General features: G+C 41.2%; 1 protein-coding gene across 1 annotated transcript; it reads right to left on the reverse strand.

Moving 5' to 3' along the window:
• Positions 1 to 5,122: 5,122 nt before the first annotated feature.
• On the reverse strand, positions 5,123 to 5,602 carry LOC126700812 (uncharacterized). Its single transcript, XM_050398998.1, has one exon. The coding sequence runs from the start codon at positions 5,600 to 5,602 to the stop codon at positions 5,123 to 5,125; it is 480 nt and encodes a 159-aa protein (XP_050254955.1).
• Between the last annotated feature and the right edge of the window lie 16,552 nt (positions 5,603 to 22,154).

Below are 22,154 nucleotides of genomic sequence, written 5' to 3' on the forward strand. Positions count from 1 at the left end.
AAGCTGAGTTGAAGAAAAGGATGAGCGGGAACGCCAAGTTGTCCTACTGGGTTAGTTCTTCTTCTAAATTTTTTGAGTCTGCCCACCATACGACATTTGTTGTATTTTGGCTTTGCAAGTTTTTTTTTGGGTCCCACCCTCATTACGCCGAGAAACCTTTATATTTATGTTTAGCCATTAAGATTTTTGCTGGGGTTAGTCTGTCGTTGGCTCCTATGTTCTTGGGGCATCTATATGTTCAACTGGACATCCTACGGAGTGATGAGAGCCAGGCAGGCTCCTGTCATATAGTCACCTCCTCTATTCATAATACTATTTTGCAACACCTACTGTATGAGCATTGTGCTAAGCATTTGTCAAAGTGTAGGCCCTCCAATTTCGCTAGAGACAAGTATCAGTCGTGTCCGCAAGCCATTACTGATTTTTGTGGCAGATTTGTGTCAGACTTTCCATTGGCCTTTCGCTGGGTTGGCTTGAAACCAATTGGCCATTCTGCTGTTGAATCCTTTGATCAAGGTGTAGGATTTTCTTGGAAAGCTTATAGGAAATTTGGTACCGGTTATACATGTGTAGATTTTGCTATGGGTTTGTTCGTTGATACCGTCGGGACTACCACTCCTTTGACCGGTTTTAATGAGACCGGAATCACTTACATGGCAGCCACCAATGCTGGGTGGCTGCCTTATTTGGCCGACGAAGGGATTAGATTTGTTCATTATCCTACCAACTGGGTGAGAAGGCAGTTCGGACTAGATCAGGACATCCCTGATGACCTTTCTTTTCTTATGGAGTCCCCCACCTCTGTCCGACCCTTTCTGTGGCCCACTGCCTTTGAATTTTAGAGTCAGCGTTTTACTGCAATCATTGTTCCGGGCTCACTGAGGGAAGGTCTTTGTACCCCTACCATGCATGGATATTGGCAGGCCATGATGACTTCGTTTGAAAAAGAGTTGATAAGTAGTCGTGGCTTCTCTCTCGTTCCTCCTGATGGGCTTAGCGCAATTATTTCAATCAATCCTCGGTTACTTTTGCCTTTCAAGTCTGTATTAGTGTATGCCAGGAAGCAGAACCGGTCTGGTATCTTTGAGTGGGATGAGGAGAAAAGAGGGTGGCATTGGCACACCAGTGATTATCCTCTGGGCTGGGGGAAGAAAGTTAAAGTGACAAATATTTCTATACCTAGTAAGAAAGCTTCTGCCAAGCTTAAGTCTGCGAGCAAGCCCAAACCTGCCGCTCCATGACCATCTAAAAATGCTCCCCCTTCTAGCAAAACATGAGGTAGCAAGAGAAAGATAGCCTCTTACCCTGCGTCTGCTGCCGAGTGAAGAGTAAGTTACTTCTAATTCTACTTTGTCTTTTATATACTTTTGACTTTCCTGTAGCTACTCTTGACACGTGTGCTGACTTTTCTTTTTGACTTTATCTTTTGTTTTCTTTTCCCTTTTGTAGTCTAAGCATAAGGAGGATGCATCAGCCACTCGACCCATTTTACTTGATAAACCTGAGTATGATGTACATCTCCTTTTCTTTTCTTCTTCTTCCTTTTTTTTTTCTTTGCATGCATTTCATCTGCCACATACTCTTGTTTGACTCATCTGCTTAAAAGTTCCTTTGATCTTCACATCCCTTTCCTTTTATCTTCTAGGATGAGCCCAAGCCTCTTTCTATATACCACCCTACGACGGAGGAGCTTTCTACCTCCATAGGTGCGCCCATGGAACGCTTTTTTGATGGGGCTGACGTAGTATTTGCAAAACTTGTCCCTTCTGCTGCTGCACCCGGAGTTCCTACTGAGGCTCCTAGCCTTCCCACTGAGCCAATACCCATAGATGAGGGTACTCATACTAGGAAGGTTAGTGAGGCCACTCCCGTTCCTGCCGAGACACATTCTCCCCAAGAAGTGGTCACTCCTCCTGCTACTGTTCAAACCGAGGCTGCCTCTCCTGCCACACCCTTTGTCATCTTCACCAGTGACCCCTTTGCAGCTCTATCCCAGGCAGTAAAGGATGGTTCTTCACTGGTAGTTACTCTTTCTTCCATTCCCAGCTCTGCCACACGTGGTCCTGATGAGGACTTGTCCTCCGAGGGGTCTGAGGACATCCTTGAGGATCCGGACAATGAACCTGTTTTGAAGAAGAGGATTTCTCACTCTGACGACGAGGAGGATGCTCCCCCTGAGACCGAATTCATGGGTATGAGCCTTTCTCCCTTCTTTTTGTTTTTTTTTACTAAGTCCATTCCTCCCCCTTTCTTGTCATCTCTTCCTTAGGTGTAGGTATTTGCGTCTTCAATTTGCTGCAATTCCCTTTAATTTGTATGTCTATTTTTGTATTTTGTAGAGACTTTTGAGGGGCCAAGGGTCGAAGCAAACGTAGATATGCCTCCAACCACTGCTCCTGCCACACCCATAGCACCTGTTTCTGCTATTCCTACAGTGCCCGTTTCTACCGCACATTCTGTACCTGTTTCTGCTATACCTTCTGTACCTATTTCTGTCATTCCTATAGCTTCCATTTTCACGGGTCCTAGTGAGTTTCTCACCTCCTCCCTTATTTTCTTTCTTGCAAGTTTATTGCTCCTAACTTGTGGTTTCTCATCTCATGCTCCTTGTTAGGTCCGTTGCCTATTGTCCCTTCTCAGTTTGATGCGGGCAACAATTCTGCCATGGTTCCAAACCCCGTGGGTGAGGCTGCAGCCTTTTTTGTACATTTTGATCAGCTTGAGATTAACGACCTCGATCCTGCAAACTTCTGGGCTTCCGGCCCTCCTTACGTGGACTTCCATGGCTTCAGGGTTCCCCAGGATTGCGTTTCTCACTTAGAGGCAATTTTTATGCAGGGATTCCGTTTTGGTTGTTTTGCCGGGGAGCATTTCTTGAAATTGTTGGGAGGCGTAATGAATGATATTGAACATAACTTTGTTGATACTGTTTCTTCCGAGAGGATCCTACAGTGGAGAGCTGCGATTCAGGAGCTGATTAGTGTGGGTTTTGCTGTGGAGTTCATTTTAGATCATCTCCGTGAGATTGCTTAAGCCTTTTTCATGAAAAGGTCCAGCCTGCTGTAGATGCTATTGACACACAGATTGAGACTTTGAAGAAGGAGGTGGCAGATTTAGAGGGTCGTCGTGAGCGTCTTCTTGCTAGCATTGGTGGGTCCAACCGCTTTGGAGACCAGCCTCTTATCTCTAGACTTCGTTGATGTAGTTTCCCCCTCTTTTTGTTCTTTTCCTTCTTTTTACTACCCCGCCTTAGTACACTTTATCTACATATTTCCCTTTTACAGTACTTATTTGGCTAATTTGGCATAGTTGCCACAGTTTGGGTTTGTAACTCTTAAAATGCTACACTTGTTTGCTATTTATTCTACTACTTATGACATGGAATGCTTTTTATAATACTTCATGTCCTTTTCATTATGTACTCATAAAAGCATGTTACAAAAAAATAAAAGGTAAACCTTGAACTCATTTGAATGAAAGGGACAACTACATAACCTCAACTTAGGCATAATAACGCTTCAGTCATTTCCCATTGATGGGATCCATTAGGTCCTTGTCATCCATCTGGGCTAGACAATAATACCCACTCGGGTGTGTCTCTCTTATCACGAAGGGTCCCTCCCAATTTGGTGCAAACTTAGATGGTCTGCCATACCTCGCCTGACATAGTCTGCCACTTTCAACACAAGTTGTCCTTCCACGAACACCCTCTCTTTAGTCATCCTACCATAGGCTTTTGTCATCTTTTGTCTATATCTGCGGCTACGCTCTTGGGCTTCCTCCTTTCTTTCATCAAATCCTTCTAGATCTTCACACCTTTCTACCATAAAGGCTTCTTCCTCTTTTTCCTTCCCCTGCATCTGCATAACTCTCAAAGATGGAGTCATCACTTCTGCTAGGCTTACTACCTCTGTCCCATATACCAAGGAAAATGGTGAAAATCATGTGGCAGACTTTGGTGATTTTCTATAAGCCCAAAGGGCGTCTGGCAGGTGCGTTGTCCATCCTCCTGTGTACTCTTAGCTCATTTTACTGATGATCTTTATGAGAATCTTGTTTGTTGCTTCTGCTTGCCCATTTCCTTAAGGGTAATAAGGCAATGAACGATGGTGCTTGACTTGGTAGAACTCCAGCATTTTTCTTACATCGCTGTTGACAAACAGTGTGCCACTGTCGCTGACAATCCTGTGGGGCACTCCAAATCTCATATTTATGTTTTCATTGATGAGGTTTGGCACTGCTCCTCTTGTGGCTTTTCGGAGTGGCACTATCTCTGCCCATTTAGTGAAGTATTTCATAGCCACTAGTATCCATATGTATCCACGCGATTGTAAGTTAACTGGTCCTACAAAATCAAGCCCCCAAGTGTGGAAGGGCCATGGGTGACCATGCTATGTAAGTTCTGCGGGTGAGTGTGAATCAAGTTGGCTTGCACTTGGCAACTGTGGCATTTCTTCACAAATTATGCCGTATCCTTCTTCATGGTAGGCTAGTAGTAGCCCATTTGCAGCAGGCATCTGTAAAGTTTTTTCTTCCCCTAATGCTCCCCACACTCTCCCAAATGCACTTCTTTTATCATTTCTCTTGCTTCTTCAGAGCCCAAACATCTTAAGGGGTCACCATCATACCCTTTTTTGAAAAGGACCGAGTTATGCAAAAAGTAGCGTGTTGCCAACCTCCTAAGTTTGTATCTTTCACTGTGCTTTTGTGGCAAGATACCTTCTGCCAAGTACTACACGAATGGGCTTCTCTAGCCTCTGCTGATGAACACAGCGTAACTTTCTTTTCTATCTGATGTGAGCTGGCAGGTCCCACATTAGGTTTGGACTCGATCTGCATCTTTACCCATGCTTGGCCAATAGAAGCCTGCCCTTTAAAGTCTGCGGTAAAAGCTGACCTCCCCACAGGATCCACAAGTCTTGTCATGTACTTCTTTCAACTTTCTATGGGTCTCCTCCTATCCAACGCATCTGGACAAGACCCCACCAGGCATCCTGCAGTACAGTTCTCCTCTCACCAAGGCATAGTCTTTCAGCACTTTCAATTCTGCGACACCTTCTTCTTTCATCAAGGCTTTCCTTAAGGGGATCTTACAATCCCCTTTGCACTGTTCCTCCCGGAATCATTCCTTTAACACTTCAATAATGGATTCTTCCCTCTTGCTGACCACTAACCTGGTGTTATCCCCTTCAAACATTATTTGCGAGCCTAGTGCGGCCAACACATCTACGAATCGGTTTTCGTTCCTTGGAGCATGCTTTATTTTGAAGGTTGAAAATTTCTCCTCCATCTTTTGGGCCATTGCACTGTATGAGGCTAGGCTGGGTTCTTTTAGGGAGAAGATCCCTTTGGCCTGGCAGTCCACCAGGTTCGAATCACCCATCACCTTTAAGTGCTTGACTCCTATTTCAAGAGCCATGGCCAACCTAGTTAGATAGGCTTTATATTCTGCCATGTTGTTTGAATAGGGGAATTCCAGTTTGAATGATAGTGCTACTGCCTTATCTTCTTCATGGTACAGAACTACTCTCACTCCCCCTAATTGGGTGGTACAAGACCCATCAAATTTCATTACCCATTGTTCTCTGACCTCTTCTACCATGGCTGCTGCCCCTGGAACTTCATCGTCCAGTGTAAATTCTTCTTCTCCCAGAAATTGTGCTCATAGATCTGTTATAGCCTAGCTTTTCACCGCCCTGGGTGTCCCTATTTTTAAGTCATACTGTGACAATTGTAACAACCATTGGGATATTCTACCTGAGAGGATTGGTTGCTGCAACAGAGCCTTGATGGCATGGGACTTGGTCATCAGCCATACTTCGTAGGCCAAGAAATAATGGCGTAATCTCTACGAAGCATGCACAATAGCTAAACACGCCCTTTCTGCCCTTAGGTAATGAGTTTCTGCATCTTTTAAGGCATGGCTAATGTAGTATACTGGTTGTTCAACACCACCTCCATCCTCTTGGGCGATCAATGCACCAATGGCATAAGATTTGGCGGCCAAGTAGAGTAGCATTGGCTTTCTGTGGATTGGGGCTTGTACCGTTAGGAGGTTCATCATGATCTGCTGTAGCCTCTTGAAGGCCGTCTACTGCATTTCTCCCCATTCAAAACTTTGCCCTTTCCTGAGCAATTTGGTAAAAGCAAAGGTGATTGATGCCAACCCAGGGATGAATCTCCGGATATACAAGACCTTCCCTAAGAAGCTCTTTAACTCCTTTACTGTGGCTGATGGTCTCATAGTGGCTATGGTCGTGGCTTTGGCCAAGTCCACATCTATTCCCTTGCTGTGCATCAGGAAGCCCAGGAACTTCCCAGAGGACACTCCAAATGCACACTTGAGAGGGTTCTTTCTTAGTTTGAAGGCTCTACACCTTTCAAATACCCTTTTCAACGCGTGAAAGTGCTCTTCTCTCCTCCTTGATTTAACCACTATGTCGACCACATAGTCCTCTAGTTCCTGATGCATCATGTTGTGAAATATGACCTTCATTTCTCGTTGATAAGTTGCACCTGCATTTTTTAACCCGAAAGGCATCACAGTATAGTAAAATTTGCCCATGGGTGTTCTAAAAACAGTTTTCTCCGCCTCCCTTGGTGCTATTCTGATCTGATTGTATTCATCGAACCCATCCACGAATGAAAACATGGCGCTTCCTGCCGCAAAATCTATTAGTAAATCCATGTTTGGCAGTGGGAACTCGTCCTTAGGACAGGCCCTGTTGAGGTTTTTGAAATCTACACAACATCTTATCCGCCCGTTCTTCTTCTTTATGGGTACTATGTTGGATAGCCAACGCGGGTGTTGAATATGCTTAATGAATCCTGTGGCCAGCAATTTCTATACTTCTTTGACTATTTACCCTTCTATTTCAATGTGGAATACTCTGGCAGGCAGGGCCACTGGTTTGGCGTCTGGGTCCACATTCAACGTATACACCACTAGCCCTGGCATTTCACTGTAATCCCACGTGAAAACGTCTCTGAATTCCTTCAACAACAGTATCAGCTCTGATTTTTCCTCTTCTGTCAGACTTGCACTAATTGAGATAGGCCTTGGTTCTTGTGAACCAGACCCTAGGTCAACTTCCTCCAACTCTTCTTCTGCCACAACTTGCACCTCCTTTTCTACCGTGATTTTTTCATCTTTCTCTTTATTACTTTCTTCCCCTAAACTTTCTTGTGTCACGCAACACACCAAACTCTTACGTTGCCCCTCTTGGGTGGGGCCCGCTTGTATTTCACTCATGGGCCCCGTGCGCCTTCATAATTTGTACACAATCCTGCCATCAGGGCCTCGGACCCTGACACATTGGGGTGTGTCATCTGATTCTGCGGTGGGTGCTTCTTTCCTTTTCTTCTTTTGTGCTAGCAACTCCCTTAAGTCAGGCTCTGGGTCACCTTGAACATCTTCTCACTTAAGCACAGAGGTACCTCATGGCTTTGATACTAAGCTTTCCCCAGACGGAGCCCATTGGTTGTAGAACATCATTTCTACTAAATGAGCTTTTGCCTGTTCGAACGGCGAGGGGTTTGCTGCTATGCGTATCATCCTGTCGTTCAACCTTCCTTTTACACACTGGTGATAGGTGGACGGGACCAATCAGTGTTTGTGCAACCATGGCCCCCCCAAAAGCACATGATAGGAGACCTCCATTTTCACCACATGGAACCATGCTAAAGAAGCTATGGGGCCCACTTTCAACCACAATTGAATGTGGCCTGTGGTGTACTCACCCCTTCTGCCAAAACCCGTCACTTCCATTGGGCATCCCTGAATCTTTCTTTCCAAAATTCCTACTGCTTGTAAAGTGCTCAATGGAATGAGATTTATAGAACACCTATATCTACCAAGGCTCTCTTGATGGGGATTTGATTTATAGATGCCGCCAAGTAGAGGGGCCTCCGGTGATCTAGATATCCCACTTCCATATCCTCATTACTAAAAGTGATCTCGGTTGACTCCTGTAGGAGGGCTCTGTCATTTGGGACTTCCGTTGATAAGCATTCTACTCCTACAGCAGAGGCGATGCTCACTAAAGCCTCCGTGGCTATCTTTCTTTCCTTTGTTGTGAGCCCCAGCTGGTCAAATAAATTTTTGAATTTGGAGCTCCGTTGCAAAGTGGTAATTGTTGCGGTAGGCAGGGCTAGATTTTCTTCTTCGTCTTCCCCTGGATCTACGCAAATCACCACCGCTGCTACACCCTTCCCTTTTGTGTTTTGGGAGTAGGTTTCTTTGAACCTCTTGCTGGGATAGTTCTAGAGTCCCTTCTTTGATTCTGCAGTGCATCAATCTGCAGAGCGCCTAACACTCTGTGGTAGGATGTTGCATGTAGTTGTGCAAACAGCAGAAGCGAAGGTCCCTCCGCTCCTTTTCTGTGGGTTCTCTGGAAACTTGATTAGGCTTGAAAATTCCATCTGTTATCCACTTGTCTAGCAGCACATCTAATTCTTTTGGAGTGCATGGTATTGGTGGTGGAGTATCGTATTCCCTTCCATCAATCTTCCTTCTCCACTCGCCAGTGGATACTGCCATAGCTTGTGGAGCGTTTCTTTTTTCCGAACTTGGTTTTATGGACTAGGCAGTCTTTTTGGCCTTTTGCAACAACTGCACAAACTGGGAGATTTCTAAATTTTCCAAGACTGCCCTGTACTCCCCAATCATATTTGTCATACACATTTCCACCAATGTTCTTTCTTCACAATGATCATAGCAATCAAGTGCTATATCCCTGAATCTTTTGATGTATTCCATCAAATGTTCGTCATTCCTTTGCTTGGTTGCTTACAGGGTTGCAAGCGTTACTGTTTCTTCTCTATGGAAGTACTTAGTGCAAAATACATCCACCATGTCATCCCAAGTTGGGATCGATCCTGGCTTTAGGCCAATATACCAGGTGTTGGAAAATTCTCGAAGACATAAGTCTCCGTCTGCGGTGTAAGGGCCAAGAGTATCAATAAACTTGCTCACGTGCTCAACTGCACTTCCTTTCCTGCCATCGTATTGTGCAAAGACCCTTGGTTCATACCAATGGAGCACCAATTTAATGTAGTGGGCCTTTTATGGTTAAAGTGGGCTGGGCTGCCTCCTGCGGTATTGGGCCAAAGTATTCTGAGTAAGGGAGTTGAGACCGGTCCAACTGCAACTCAACTTGGTCTGGCTTGTGCACAAACTATGCCTCGTCTACCAGGAGCATGTTTACGGCGGGCAGAACTGTTTCAAATGGGTTGCGGCAGGGAGATATAATAATAATAATAAAATCAAAGACTTTGAGATCTTTATTAAGGTAAACAGATAATCCTTACTTAAGAAAAACATAACCACAGTTTTAACAACAATTATTTTATAAGAAAAGTAAGGGGAACAAGTGGGTAGTATATGAGTTGATTTAGAAAGGAAACAAATCAGATCAAATCTGATCCTCAGGACCAAAATCAAAAAAGGAAGAACACCTCTTCTCAAAGTGAATAATCTCTCAGGGAGATCCTGTCGTGGAAATTAATCACTTTGAGGGAAGTGGACCTAAATGGTTGGTACACAAGAACTCCTTTCGTTTCCGGCAAAGAGCAAGATTTTGAGAGGGAGAGAGGGAATCAACGTATTGGTGCATGCCTACCGTTCTAACTCTCTATCTTTTTCTTTCCTTCTTTTCTAATATTCCCATTTTCTTATCTTTTTTCCTTTCTTAATCCTCATTTTCTATTTCCTGGCTTTCAAGTTTCCAATATTGTGGTGCTTGTTGTTGTTGTCCCAATTTGGCTAGGCCTCTTTGGGCCTATTGTTCATTCTTCTCCTAATGGCCCAGCAAGGCCATTGGTTCTTTTGTTACATCATTGGCAGGCTCCTGTGTTCCATTTGTTTTCCCTTGGTCGTCTTGGGCCCATTTGCTTCCCTTAGGCTTCCTCGGCCCTTTTCTTAACTTTGCATTACCACGAGTTTTTACTGAATTCTTTGGGCTTCCCTGACCCAATTATATTATTCCTTATCCTTGGAGTTCATGGGCTTGCCATCAACCCCTTACCTTCTTTACTTTCATTACTTTGGGCCTACCGCGGCTCATTCTCACTTTTCCACATCATACACTGCCCATAATTTGCTTTTTCTCTCTTTCCGAGCTTTTTTAAGCTCATTTACCTCCTCAAGACCCATTTGTTTATCTCATGGACCTGTGATTCATTATTCTTTCCGTTTGGGCTTAATGGGTTTTCTATCCGTTTGCAAACTCTTTTCTGTCAGTGTTGCTGGGCTTCTCCCTGCCACTTGGGCTTCTGAAATGGCCATCAACACTTTGCTTATTGCCGACTATACAACTAGAAGGGTGTTGGTGGACAATGGAAGTTCAGCAAATATTTTATATTACCCTGCCTTTCAGCAAATGAGGCTCGGATGAGACCCAACTTCGTCTAATAAACTCGCCCTTGGTAGGTTTCGATGGAATGAAGGTGCAGCCTGTGGACACTGTCACATTACCTGTGGTGATAAGGGCATATCCACAACAGGTAGCCAAGGACGTGAATTTCTTGGTGGTAAATTGTTCGTCCTCCTACAATGCTATAATTGGAAGACCAACTCTAAATAGTTGGAAAGCAGTTATATTTACTTACCACTTGTCAGTCAAATTTCCAACGAAGCATGGGATAGGACAAGTGTAGGGAGATCAGTTGGCAGTAAGAGAATACTACCTAGCCATGTTGGTCATGGACGAGCAAGTTCAGATGATGAATATTAAGGAAACTAGTCGCTAACCCGTGCGATGCACGGGAAAACTATTAGAAAATAATAAAGTATGCATATATTAAAAGACAATTTAAGTTCATGTGTGCTTGCAAGGGATATATTAAAAGTCTTATCTTTGAGACAAAGAACTGATGTAAACAAACTAACCTTACATAAAACAAATTTAAAAAAAAAAAAAAAAAAAAAAACATAAAACTGATGTCACGGGAAATTCAGCCACATAGTAGTAATATATAAATCTCTTAAAACCTAAACCTAAACTAAACCTAAACGTAAGGACTAAATATATAGAATAAGCTAAAATCTATACCGTGAGTTGTAGATCTTGAATGCTATACCGTGCGTTTAGGCTTCTTACATCTGGAGAGAGAGAGAGAGTTTGCAGAAACCAAAGAAAATCTCTCTATAACTTAAGAAACACAATATACTAAAATCAAAGAGATAAAATTTTCAAAGGACAAAATATTATAGATAATTTAAAAGAATTTTGGTTTAATTCTTGAACACCGCAATTCCATAAAATTCATACTAATAATAATATTTTATGATAGAGCAGTTGGAATTTTGGTTTAATTCTTGAACACTGAATTGGAAATTGATTATGTGAGTATTCAATGGTGAACAAAGTACTATGTATTAATTAATATATAAACAAAACTAACCTTACAAAAGCTGAACTTTATAAGCTAAAATCTATACCGTGCATTGTAATGCTTTAGGGCTTCCTACGTCTGGAGAGAGAGAGTTTGCAGAAACAGTGACTTTATATTTCTTAACTTGAGGGGGGGTAAGGTTGCTAGGGTTTTGTAGATCTTGAATGCTTTAGGGCTTCCTACCTCTGGAGAGAGAGAGAGTTTGTAGAAACCGTGACTTTATGTTTCTTAACTTGAGAGAGGGGTAAGGTTGCTAGGGTTTTGAGGGGTTATAATTTTTATTTATTTTTTATTTTTTAAATATTATGCTGACGTGGAAAATTGTGGTGCCATTTTTTATTTTTTAAATATTGTGCCATTTTTTATTTTTTAAATATTGTGCTGACGTGGAAAATTGTGGTGCCAGCAAAGGCTTCGGTTTTATATATATATATAAATGAGAGTTGTGGCCGAGCCCACTGAAACATTAGAGAATTTTTTCCTGAACAAGAATAACCCCGAGAGGTGTACCAGGGTTGGAGCAGATTTAGAAGAAAAAACTAAACAGGATCTCGTCCATTTTTTGAAGAAGAGCACTGATGTGTTTACTTGGAGCCATGAGGATATGCCAGGTTTAGACCCTAGTGTCATTACCCACCGTTTGAATGTATAGCCTTCCTTTAAACCCATATGACAAAAGAAAAAAGTATTTGCCCCTGAGAGAGACAATGCTATTAAGGAATAAGTGCAGAAATTGGCCACAATGAAGTTTATTCGAGAGGTTTATTATCCAGATTGGTTAGCCAATGTAGTAATGGTCAAGAAGGCAAATGACAAGTGGAGAATGTGCGTAGATTTCACTGATCTAAACAAAGCTTACCCCAAGGATAGTTATCCATTGTCGCGCATTGACCAGTTGGTAGATTCTACTGCAAGTCACAAGCTGCTTAGTTTTATGGATGCTTTCTCCGAATACAATCAAATAAGGATGGACGAGGTAGACCAAGAGAAGACATCCTTTATCACCAGTCAAGGCTTGTTTTGTTACAAAGTGATGCCCTTCGGTTTGAAGAATGCAGGGGCAACATATCAAAGGTTGGTTAACCATATGTTTCTTCCACAGATTGAACAGAACATGGATGTCTATGTGAATGACATGCTGGTAAAGAGTCTGGACGAGGGAAAGCACTTAGATGACCTGCAAGAAACCTTTGACACACTTAGGCAGTACAACATAAAGTTGAACCCCAGCAAATGCGCTTTCGAAGTTTCATTAGGAAAGTTCCTCGAATTCATGGTTTCGCATAGAGGAATTGAGGTGAATCCTAATAAGATACAAGCGATACTGGATATAAAGCCTCCACAAAGCATCAAAGAAGTCCAGTCTCTTACCGAATGAGTTGCTACCCTTAACAGGTTTGTTTCTAAAGCTACTGACAAATGTTTGCCATTTTTTAAGGTTCTTAGAAAGGCATTTGAATGGACGGACGAGTGTCAAAAATCTTTCCAAGACCTGAAGACATATCTCACTACGGCCCCCTTGCTGAGTCTGTCTATGTTGGGAGAGGAATTGTACTTGTACTTCGCAATGACTCCATATGCTGTAAGTTCAGCATTGATCAGAGAAGAAGGAAGGGTGCAGAAGCCAGTCTACTATACAAGCAGAGCGCTCAGAGGAGGCGAAGGATGGTATCCACTGATAGAAAAATTGGCCTTTGCACTAATAACAGCTTCCAGGAAGTTGAGACATTACTTCCAAGCTCATGTCATCAATGTCATGATGAACCATTCACTCAAGATGGCAATGAACAAGTTGGAAGCTACAGGACGACTGATCCAATGGGTTGTCGAGCTCAGCAAATTTAAAATCAAGTACCAACCCAGAGGGATCGTCCGTGTGAATAGATCGTCTACACAACATGCAGGAGGAATAAGAGTTGTTTTACAATCCCTAGAGGGAGATAAATTGAAGCACAAGGTTCATCTATAGTATCAAACATCCAACAATGAAGTTAAGTATGAAGCTCTTCTTAAAGGGCTGGAGTTGGCTAGGTCTGTGGAAGCAGAATCGATACTCGTCTTGGGAGACTCTCAACTAGTCATGGGCCAAGTAAATGGGACATGTGAAGCCAAGGAAGAACGAATGAAGAGATACTTTAATAAGGTGGTACGCCTTGTAAAGAAGTTTAAGGAAGTTGATTTCGTTCAGATCCCAAGAGAAGAGAACATGGAAGCAAATACTTTAGCGAAGGAAGCCTCAATGAGCGAAGCAATGGACGAGTTTGATGAAATTCAATACCTGCCCAGCATAGATTTTCCAGAAATACAGCAGATAGAAGGCGAAGAAAATTGGATGACTCCAATAATATCATACCTGAAGGACGGAAGGCTTCCAGAAGGGAAAGACGAGGCCAGAAAGCTCAGAATCAGATTAACTAGGTACGTCCTCATGGACGAGGTACTATACAAAAGAGGGTTTTCCCAGCCTTACCTAAGGTGTTTAGCCCCGGACGAAGCAAATTATGTATTGAGGGAGGTGCATGAAAGAGCATGTGGCAATCATTCAGGAGCCAGATCACTCATCCACAAGGTTGTCCAAGCAAGATACTACTGGCCAACAATCCAAGCTAATGCCAAGGCATATGTCAAAGTTTGTGATCAATGCCAACGATTTAGTAATATTCCCAGACAACCGTCAGAGTATCTCACCCCAATGATGGCTCCATGGCCATTCGTACAATGAGGATTAGATATCTTGGGTCCCTTCTCACTTGGAACCAAGCAGATGAAATATTTAGTGGTCGGTATTGATTATTTTACTAAGTGGGTAGAAGCAGAACCCCTAGCTAAAATCACCCAACAAAATGTCAAAAATTTCATCTGGAAGAATATTATGTGTAGGTTTAGGGTGATCAAAGTATTGATATTAGACAATGGACGACAATTTGATAATGCACTTTCCAAAGACTTCTGGGAGCACCTCAGAATTTAGAATCATTACTCCTCACCCACCCACCCTCAAGCAAACAACCAAGCAGAAGTGGCAAACTGATCCTTGTTGAAAATCATCAAGACTCGACTTGAATGGGCAAAGGAAGTATGGCCAGATGAGTTACCAGGTGTTCTATGGGCCTACAGGACGACGGTAAGGACCCCTACAGGGGAAACTCCTTTCAAGCTAGCATATGGAAGTGAAGCAGTGATACCTGCAGAAGTACATATGGCCAATCACAGGGTAATGAAGTACCGAGACGAGGATAATGAGGAGCAACTTTGCCTTAACCTTGATCTAATAGACGAGGTGAGGATGAACGCAAAACAAAGGACAGCAAGGTATAAGAACCTCATGGCCAGGCAATATGATGTAATGGTATAACCCAGGCATTTCAACATAGGGGACCTCGTCTTAAAAAGGGTCTCTTTGGCAACAAGAAACCTGGCTCATGGGAAATTGGGAAGGACCCTACAAGGTTATTAATTGCAAAAGATAAGGATCCTACTACTTGGAAACCTTGGATGGGAGGAAATTGGAGCATCCTTGGAATGTTGAACACTTGAGAAGGTATTATCAGTAAGATGTCAGACTAGACGAGCATTGCCTTGGACGACACCTATCATTCTGGACAAGCCAGAATATATGTTTTATGTTGGGTGTGTTAACATTATGTGTTATGTTTTAACTCCTTAAAAGTGTGTTAGTTTCAAATTAACTATAGACAAAGTCATGAACTTTGATGTTTGTATGAATAAGGCACTAGCTTCTAAGTATGTGCCATACTTGTAGACGATATTTATATTATGAATGTGGTTTGAATTCTCAAATATATGTTATATATAAATTCTCCATTATTTCACTCGCAAAAAAGCTAAGGCCAAAGATGAGTAAATTCTCTGGACGCAGGGATGTAACGTCTATAAGCTTTCCTTAATGAGGATAAAGCAAAGAAAAATGAACCTAAGGTGTATTCGTCTAAACAACAGACAAGCTAAAACCTTACTCATCCAACAAATGGACGAGAAAAAATATGGCAACTTACCCAGAGACGAGAAAGAAATCATTAAGTCTATAGACAAGAGGAAGTGTCGTAGCAAGCCTATATAAGGCTAATATTAGAAACACCATTCATGGACGAGTTATACTTGAAAGGTGAAAAATGCTGAACATAATTAAACTCTCGTCACAAATGAGCCCAAGTTGAAGACAATGTTATGAATGTGAAAGACATTCGTCCATATAACATGTTTGATAACAAATGAAAATAGTGAAACTAAACATTCATCCATTAACTAAAAGGGTGGACGACCTACTCCCAAAAACCCTTGCAAAGTAAAGCTTAACAAATTGTTTGATAGCTTGTCCTAAAACTGTGGACGAAGTAAATGTACTTAAGTTACATTAAAAGGTCCAAAACAATGGACCAAATAAAAAGAAAAATGCAAGGATAAACAAAATATTTAAGTCTCGTTTTCAAGCTGGAGGGGCGTTAGTGTTGGGGGCGTCCTGAGGTGGCTGAGTACTGGCATCATCCTCTACATTGATGTCTTCTGAACTCGTCTAAAGGAGGGAGCTTGTAGCAGCACCACTAAGGTTGAGTTTGATAGAACTGAAGTCAATCTCAGGGAATTTCTCTATGGCGTCCATCCTGAAATCTTCAAACCTAGCTGCATAGTTGCAGTCTAGCATGTCAGTAAATTGCTTGGACGCCTTGAACTCTGCAATTGTGTCTCCCTTTGCTTTTTTGAGAAGGGCACTCAACTCATCATTCCTCTTTTGGAGGTAATCAAGACGAGTGTCCTTCTCTATGACATCAGTCTTCAACTCCTTAATGTGGTTTTGCAGTGCCTTTGTCTCGTCCTTGGCCTTCGCTGCCACCTCAGCCCATTTCTTGCACTCTTCCCTCACCTCTTGAACCTTCGTCTCCAACAAAATCCTCGTCTTGTCCATTTCTGTGGGCTGCCTGGACACCGCAATAAATTTTGACATTGCCTATATAAAGGTAAAAGACAAGAGATGATGGTTAGACGAGACAAAATTATAAAGTAACAGACGAGATAAAAAGGTAGTCACATACCTTAAAAAGATCATGAACACCGAAGTGTTCAAAGTCCTTCAAGGGATAACATGTAGTTATGTCCTCACTAGACACAACTTTCTCAGAATGTTCCCAAGTCAGATCTTCATTTTCAATAATATTTTTTGGGACCCTTTGAGAAAGCTGGGACAAGGCAGGCACGGTAGACTTAGACGGAGGAGCCTTAGACAGGGTAGTCTCAACAGGAGTGGACAAGTCTACATCAAACACCTGGACGGGTGGTTGGGATGGAGGAAGAGTAGGCTTAACTATCTAGGATGACCCATGTTTAGCCTTTTTCCCTCGACGACTGGGAAGATTTCCCAAGTCAAGGTTCTTGGACAAAGACTTCCTTTTGTCCCCAGCAGAAGGACGAGTTTGGTACTGGATCTCAGGACGGCTCCCCTCGTCCACAGCTTCCTTCCCCTTGTTTTCTTTCATAGTTGCCATCCCTGAAAAATGGTTTAAGTGAAAATTAAAATTAAACCTGATAAGTATACCGTGTATAATATTTGTGTTTAAGTCTAAACTTACGTCTACGAACTGTAACCTCGTGTGCGATAGCTTCGTCAGATGGTTCAGGACCAAGTCCCCACTTGGCAAGATGTCTGAGGGTGACTAAGGAATGGAAATCCCTATCAACGTGCAAACGAGCCCTATGGACGCGGTCGCGATGGAACTTGCTCAAAGAAGGCCGTCCAACAGCTATAAAACAATAAGTAGATAAAGGTTAAACACATACATACAAAAAATAATAATAGTAATCTATATAATAACAAAATAAAGAAAAAGGGGAGGGGCATACCTTCAGGATGAAGGTTCCCTAAGTCCCCTGTATAAGGGGCAAAAGTGTCCCTGCCAACGTCCACAGGGTGCCTAGCTCAGAAACCAGAGACAAAGATAAATTTCTTCTTCCAGTTTCTGTCAAACGAGACTAAGGATTTGATTAACCTACAATCGTTGCCCCTAGCTGTAAACTGATAAAAGCCAAGGGATTGATTTATTTCTGAAGGTTTGTAGCAAAAAAGAAACTCGTCCATAGTGAGAGGACGATCCCTTCCAAATACTTCCCTCCATAAAATTTGCATAGAGATAATCAATCTCCATGCATTTGGGTTGAACTGACACACTCCTAAACCTAATTTGACAAGTAACTCCCTGGCAAAAGCATTCAAAGGTAACCTGAGAACCCCCAAAAAATAAGCCTCATACACCTATTCCAAGATGAGGGTTGCAACACCATTCTCCACGGACGGGTAACCTAGGGTTAAGTTCGTCAGGAATTTGGTACCAAGACCTAAGGTTATTAAGCCTTTGTTCGCTTGTTTTTGGAAGAAACGCCAACTACACAACTATAAACAATCTCCACCTCATCCAAAGGACTAGACAATGGGATGCTCAACGAGGTGCCAGCCTGGGGCCCAGAAGCTTTCCTAAGTTGTTCTTGAAGAACTTCTAAGGGGACTCCAGGGACGCCAAAAGTGTATCCCTCATCCATAGTACTCCCCCCATTACCACTATGACTAGTGCTACTGCTAGAGCTATTATAACTGGTGGTATTGTGATACTCGTCTATGTCTTTTTCTATACTATTGCTAGACGAGGAGATAACAGTTTCGGACATTGTTTCGAAAACTTAAAGAAAAACCTAAAGACAAGGAAGAAGAGAATACCTGGCTCTAGACGGAAGAGGACTATGGACGCGGAGAAACTTCTAGACGAGGCTCTAGACGGCAAAGGTCAAGGAGGAAAATTTTTAGAATGAGAAAGGTAGGAGAGGAATTCTACTATTTATAGTCAATAAGGTTCAATATCTGAAGCGACAGGACCAACCAAAATAAGCCACGTGGCATTTCTCGAAAGACGAAAAGTCGTGATTGAAACATGCTTGATTAAGCCACATGTCAAAAATAAATAAATAAATATAAAGATAAAACAATAATAATAATAAATAATATAAAAAATATATATATATATATATATATATATAGAGAGAGAGAGAGAGAGAGAGAGAGAGAAATAAAAAACATTCTTAGGACAGACAACACAAGGACTAAGGGGCAACTGATGGGTAAGACTTCGAAGTATGGCTCGTCCTTGAATAGTCGTCCACAGAATGTGAACTGGTCTTGGAATAGTGGTTCATAGGACGTGGAATACCATGGTAATCATGTCGCTCCCTCACCCTCAGATGTGGATCCTTAAGAAAGCCTCGTCCAGACCTGGTGAGGTCGTCTTGACCTTATGAGGTTGTCTAGACATGGACGACCCTCAATATAGGTTCCGTCTACATGAACAGATGAATCGAACCACATGGTGAGATCTTGATTTATCATTGTAACTTCTTATTGAATATTTAACTTCCAATGGCAGTTATCCTTTGATCTCCACAAATGTGGGTGAAGTTACTAGACAAGTAACTGCCTCCATAGCACTATATATACACTCATCCCCGACAAAATAAAGTCAAGTTTTTCCTTTACACAACTCCCAGAATTTTGGAATTCTATATTCTAAAAGAGAGAAATTGACTTTATCATCGGAGGGTTTGTGGCCGGTCAACCCCGATTTCCTTTGATTCCTTGTTTTTATCTTTCAGGTCTTCAAAATCATCAAGATCCGGAGCATCCAACCTGCTGATTCATAGAACATCATCATATTTTATTCAATTATATGTTATTTTCATATCAGCAATCAACTTTATTGGTTAATTTAATTTAATAAAACCCAAAATACTAAAAATATTAAATTTCTTTTAATTGACATAGAAATTTCCATTTTTTGTATAAGATTTCATAGAGTTCTTTTTTTTTTTTTTTTTTTGGAGAAACGATTTCATACACTTTAGGATTGCTTAATAATTAATAAAGAGTTCATTAGTTAACAATTTGGAAACAGCAAGAGATCTTAAAAGCATTAAAGGCTAAAAAATTTCCCTAAGCTATTTTCCTTTCAAATTTGATTATAATGTATTAAAAGGAAATATCTTAATTGTCTAATAAATACTACTCCCTCCATCCTAATTTATTTGTCCTCTATTCCATTTTGGGGTGTCCCAAAATATTATCCTATTTCTAAAATTAAAAACCATTAATTTGATAATATTCCTATTATGCCCTTATTTTATTTCCAAAACCATTTTTGATAAATTTATTTAAGGGTAGTTCTGGAAACTTATACATTTTTATACAGCAAACAAGAAAATAAATGATGTTCCCTTAAAAAGTTGTATTTTTGAAACAAAACAAATAAATTGGGACAGCGGGAGTAAATATTTTCCATGATTAAAGCCAATCAAGTCATAATTGCCTAGTCAAATAAATAATCTTCTACAATTATTATCAGAAAAATGCTAGAGATATAAACTTTTTTATAAAAAAATTTGCAAACTGTTGATGTGGTGAGTGATCATTGGTAAATAAAAAATAATAATGTTATTGGTGGGCCCATATGAGAACCAATAAGAAGTTGGCCACAACAACAGCTTGTAAAAATGTTGTAAAATAATTTGTGACTGTAGCACTACTCTTATTATCGTTAAAGCCTTAGTGATCTAATCTATCACAGTTAAATTCAAACTCAAATGCCAATTAAGCAAAGGGTAAACCATCAACAATAATTAATGATAAAATCTTTTCTTTAAGGGCTAAACTTAGAACAAAGATTATATAATAAGACATTAATGGATAATTGGAGGGATCTTCTTTAAAACGCATGAGCAAATTTGAATTGAAACAATAATTTTGGAAGATATTTAAAATTTAATGAGGACATTCATTCAATTATTTGATCAAATCATGAAATTGTTGAATTAATGCTTTTAAGATCATTTATACATGCATTCACACCTTACCCTAAATTCTAAACTACAGACGAATGCCAAACAATGAGGCAAGAAAGATATAGTACATAAAATACACCTGTTGGGCTTTGTGGAGCATAGTTTTATTTAATCCGATTGACGACCCGATCTGACCCAAATAATGTTGCCCCTAGAAAAAAAAAATTTTGGCCCATTTTGTAGCACATTGTGAATCCTGTGCACAGGATGTAGAAAACCTAGCTTTGGTGGTTAGGGTTTTTTGTTGTTGTTGTCGTTGTTGAGAGTGAGAAATACTATACTGCTGCACTTTTTATTTTTCCCTGATAATAGTGAAATCCCTGCAATTTCGTGAACGTAAGCAAATTGCCGAACCACGTAAATATTGCCTTGTGCGTGTGATTGTTTTCTTTGGCGTGTGTTTTCTCTAGTTTTTGTTTCTCATAGGTTAGGAACTTCGGGTTTAATTCTCTACAACTGGTATAAGAGCCCAGGGTTAGGTTTGAGTGTAAGCAATGGCAGAGGATGCAAGAAAGGCGTCTGGAATAGAAAATTTCGATGGCACAGACTTCACGTATTGGAGGATGCAAATTGAAGATTATCTCTATGGGAAGAAATTGCATCTGCCTCTTTTTGGGACAAAATCTAAGACTATGAAGGCTGAGGAATGGACTCTTTTTGACAAACAGGTACTGGGAATTATCAGGTTAACTCTGTCTAGGTCTGTTGCACACAATGTTGTAAAGCAGAAGACCATAGCAATTTGATGAAGGCTTTGTCTGGTATATATGAAAAGCCGTCAGCAAACAACAAGGTGCATTCGATGAAGAAACTATTCAATCTACAAATGGTAGAGAACGCATCAGTAACACAACATCTGAATGAATTTAATACTATCACAAATCAATTGTTATCTGTAGAGATCCATGCACTTATCGTTTTGGCTTCTTTGCCAAACAATTGGGAGGCAATGAGGATGGAAGTAAGCAATTCTATAGGAAAGGAAAAGCTGAAGTACATTGACATACGAGATTTAATTCTAGCTGAAGAGATTCGCAAAAGAGATGCAGGTGAAACCTCAAGATCTAGTTCTGCTCTAAATCTTGAGACAAAAGGTAGAGGTAATGACAAAAATTTAAATCGGGGCAAATCAAAATCCAGAAATTCTAATCGGAACAGAAGTAAATCTAGGTCAGGCCAACAAGTATAATGCTGGAACTGTGGGAAAATGAGTCACTTTAGAAGGCAATGCAAAAGTCCTAAGAAGAAGAATGAAGATGATTTTGCTAATGTTGTAACAGAAGAGGCACAAGATGCATTACTTCTTGTAGTAAACAATCCACTTGATGATTGGGTTTTGGGCTCAGAAGCTTCGTTTCATACCACTCCACACCGAGAAATCATACAAAACTATGTTGCAGGTGATTTTGGTAAGGTGTATTTGGCTGATGGTATAGCCTTGGATGTTGTGGGTATGGGAGATGTTCGTAGATTGTTTCCCAATGGGTCTGTTTGGTTACTAGAGAAGGTTCGACATATTCCTGACCTGAGGAGGAATCTGATTTCTATTGGACAACTTGATGATGAAGGGCATGCAATACTATTTTTTTGTGGTACTTGGAAGGTTACAAAAGGAGCCAGAGTATTGGCTCGTGGAAAAAAGACCGGTACTCTATATATAACCTCAAGTCCAAGAGACACAATTGTAGTTGCTGAAGCAAGTACTGATACAAGCCTATGGCACTGCAGACTTAGTCACATGAGTGAGAAAGGGATGAAGATGCTATTGTCAAGAGGAAAACTACCAGAATTGAAGTCCATTGATTTTGACATGTGTGAAAGCTACATCTTAGGAAAGCAGAAAAATGTGAGCTTCTTGAAAACTAGCA

Source organism: Quercus robur, chromosome 2, assembly GCF_932294415.1.
Source record: "Quercus robur chromosome 2, dhQueRobu3.1, whole genome shotgun sequence".
NCBI classification, from domain to species: Eukaryota; Viridiplantae; Streptophyta; class Magnoliopsida; order Fagales; family Fagaceae; genus Quercus; species Quercus robur.

Excerpts from the sequence above, each read along its gene's own strand:
- LOC126700812 (XM_050398998.1), bottom strand. The coding sequence starts at position 5,602 with ATGGTAGAAGAGGTCAGAGAACAATGGGTAATGAAATTTGATGGGTCT.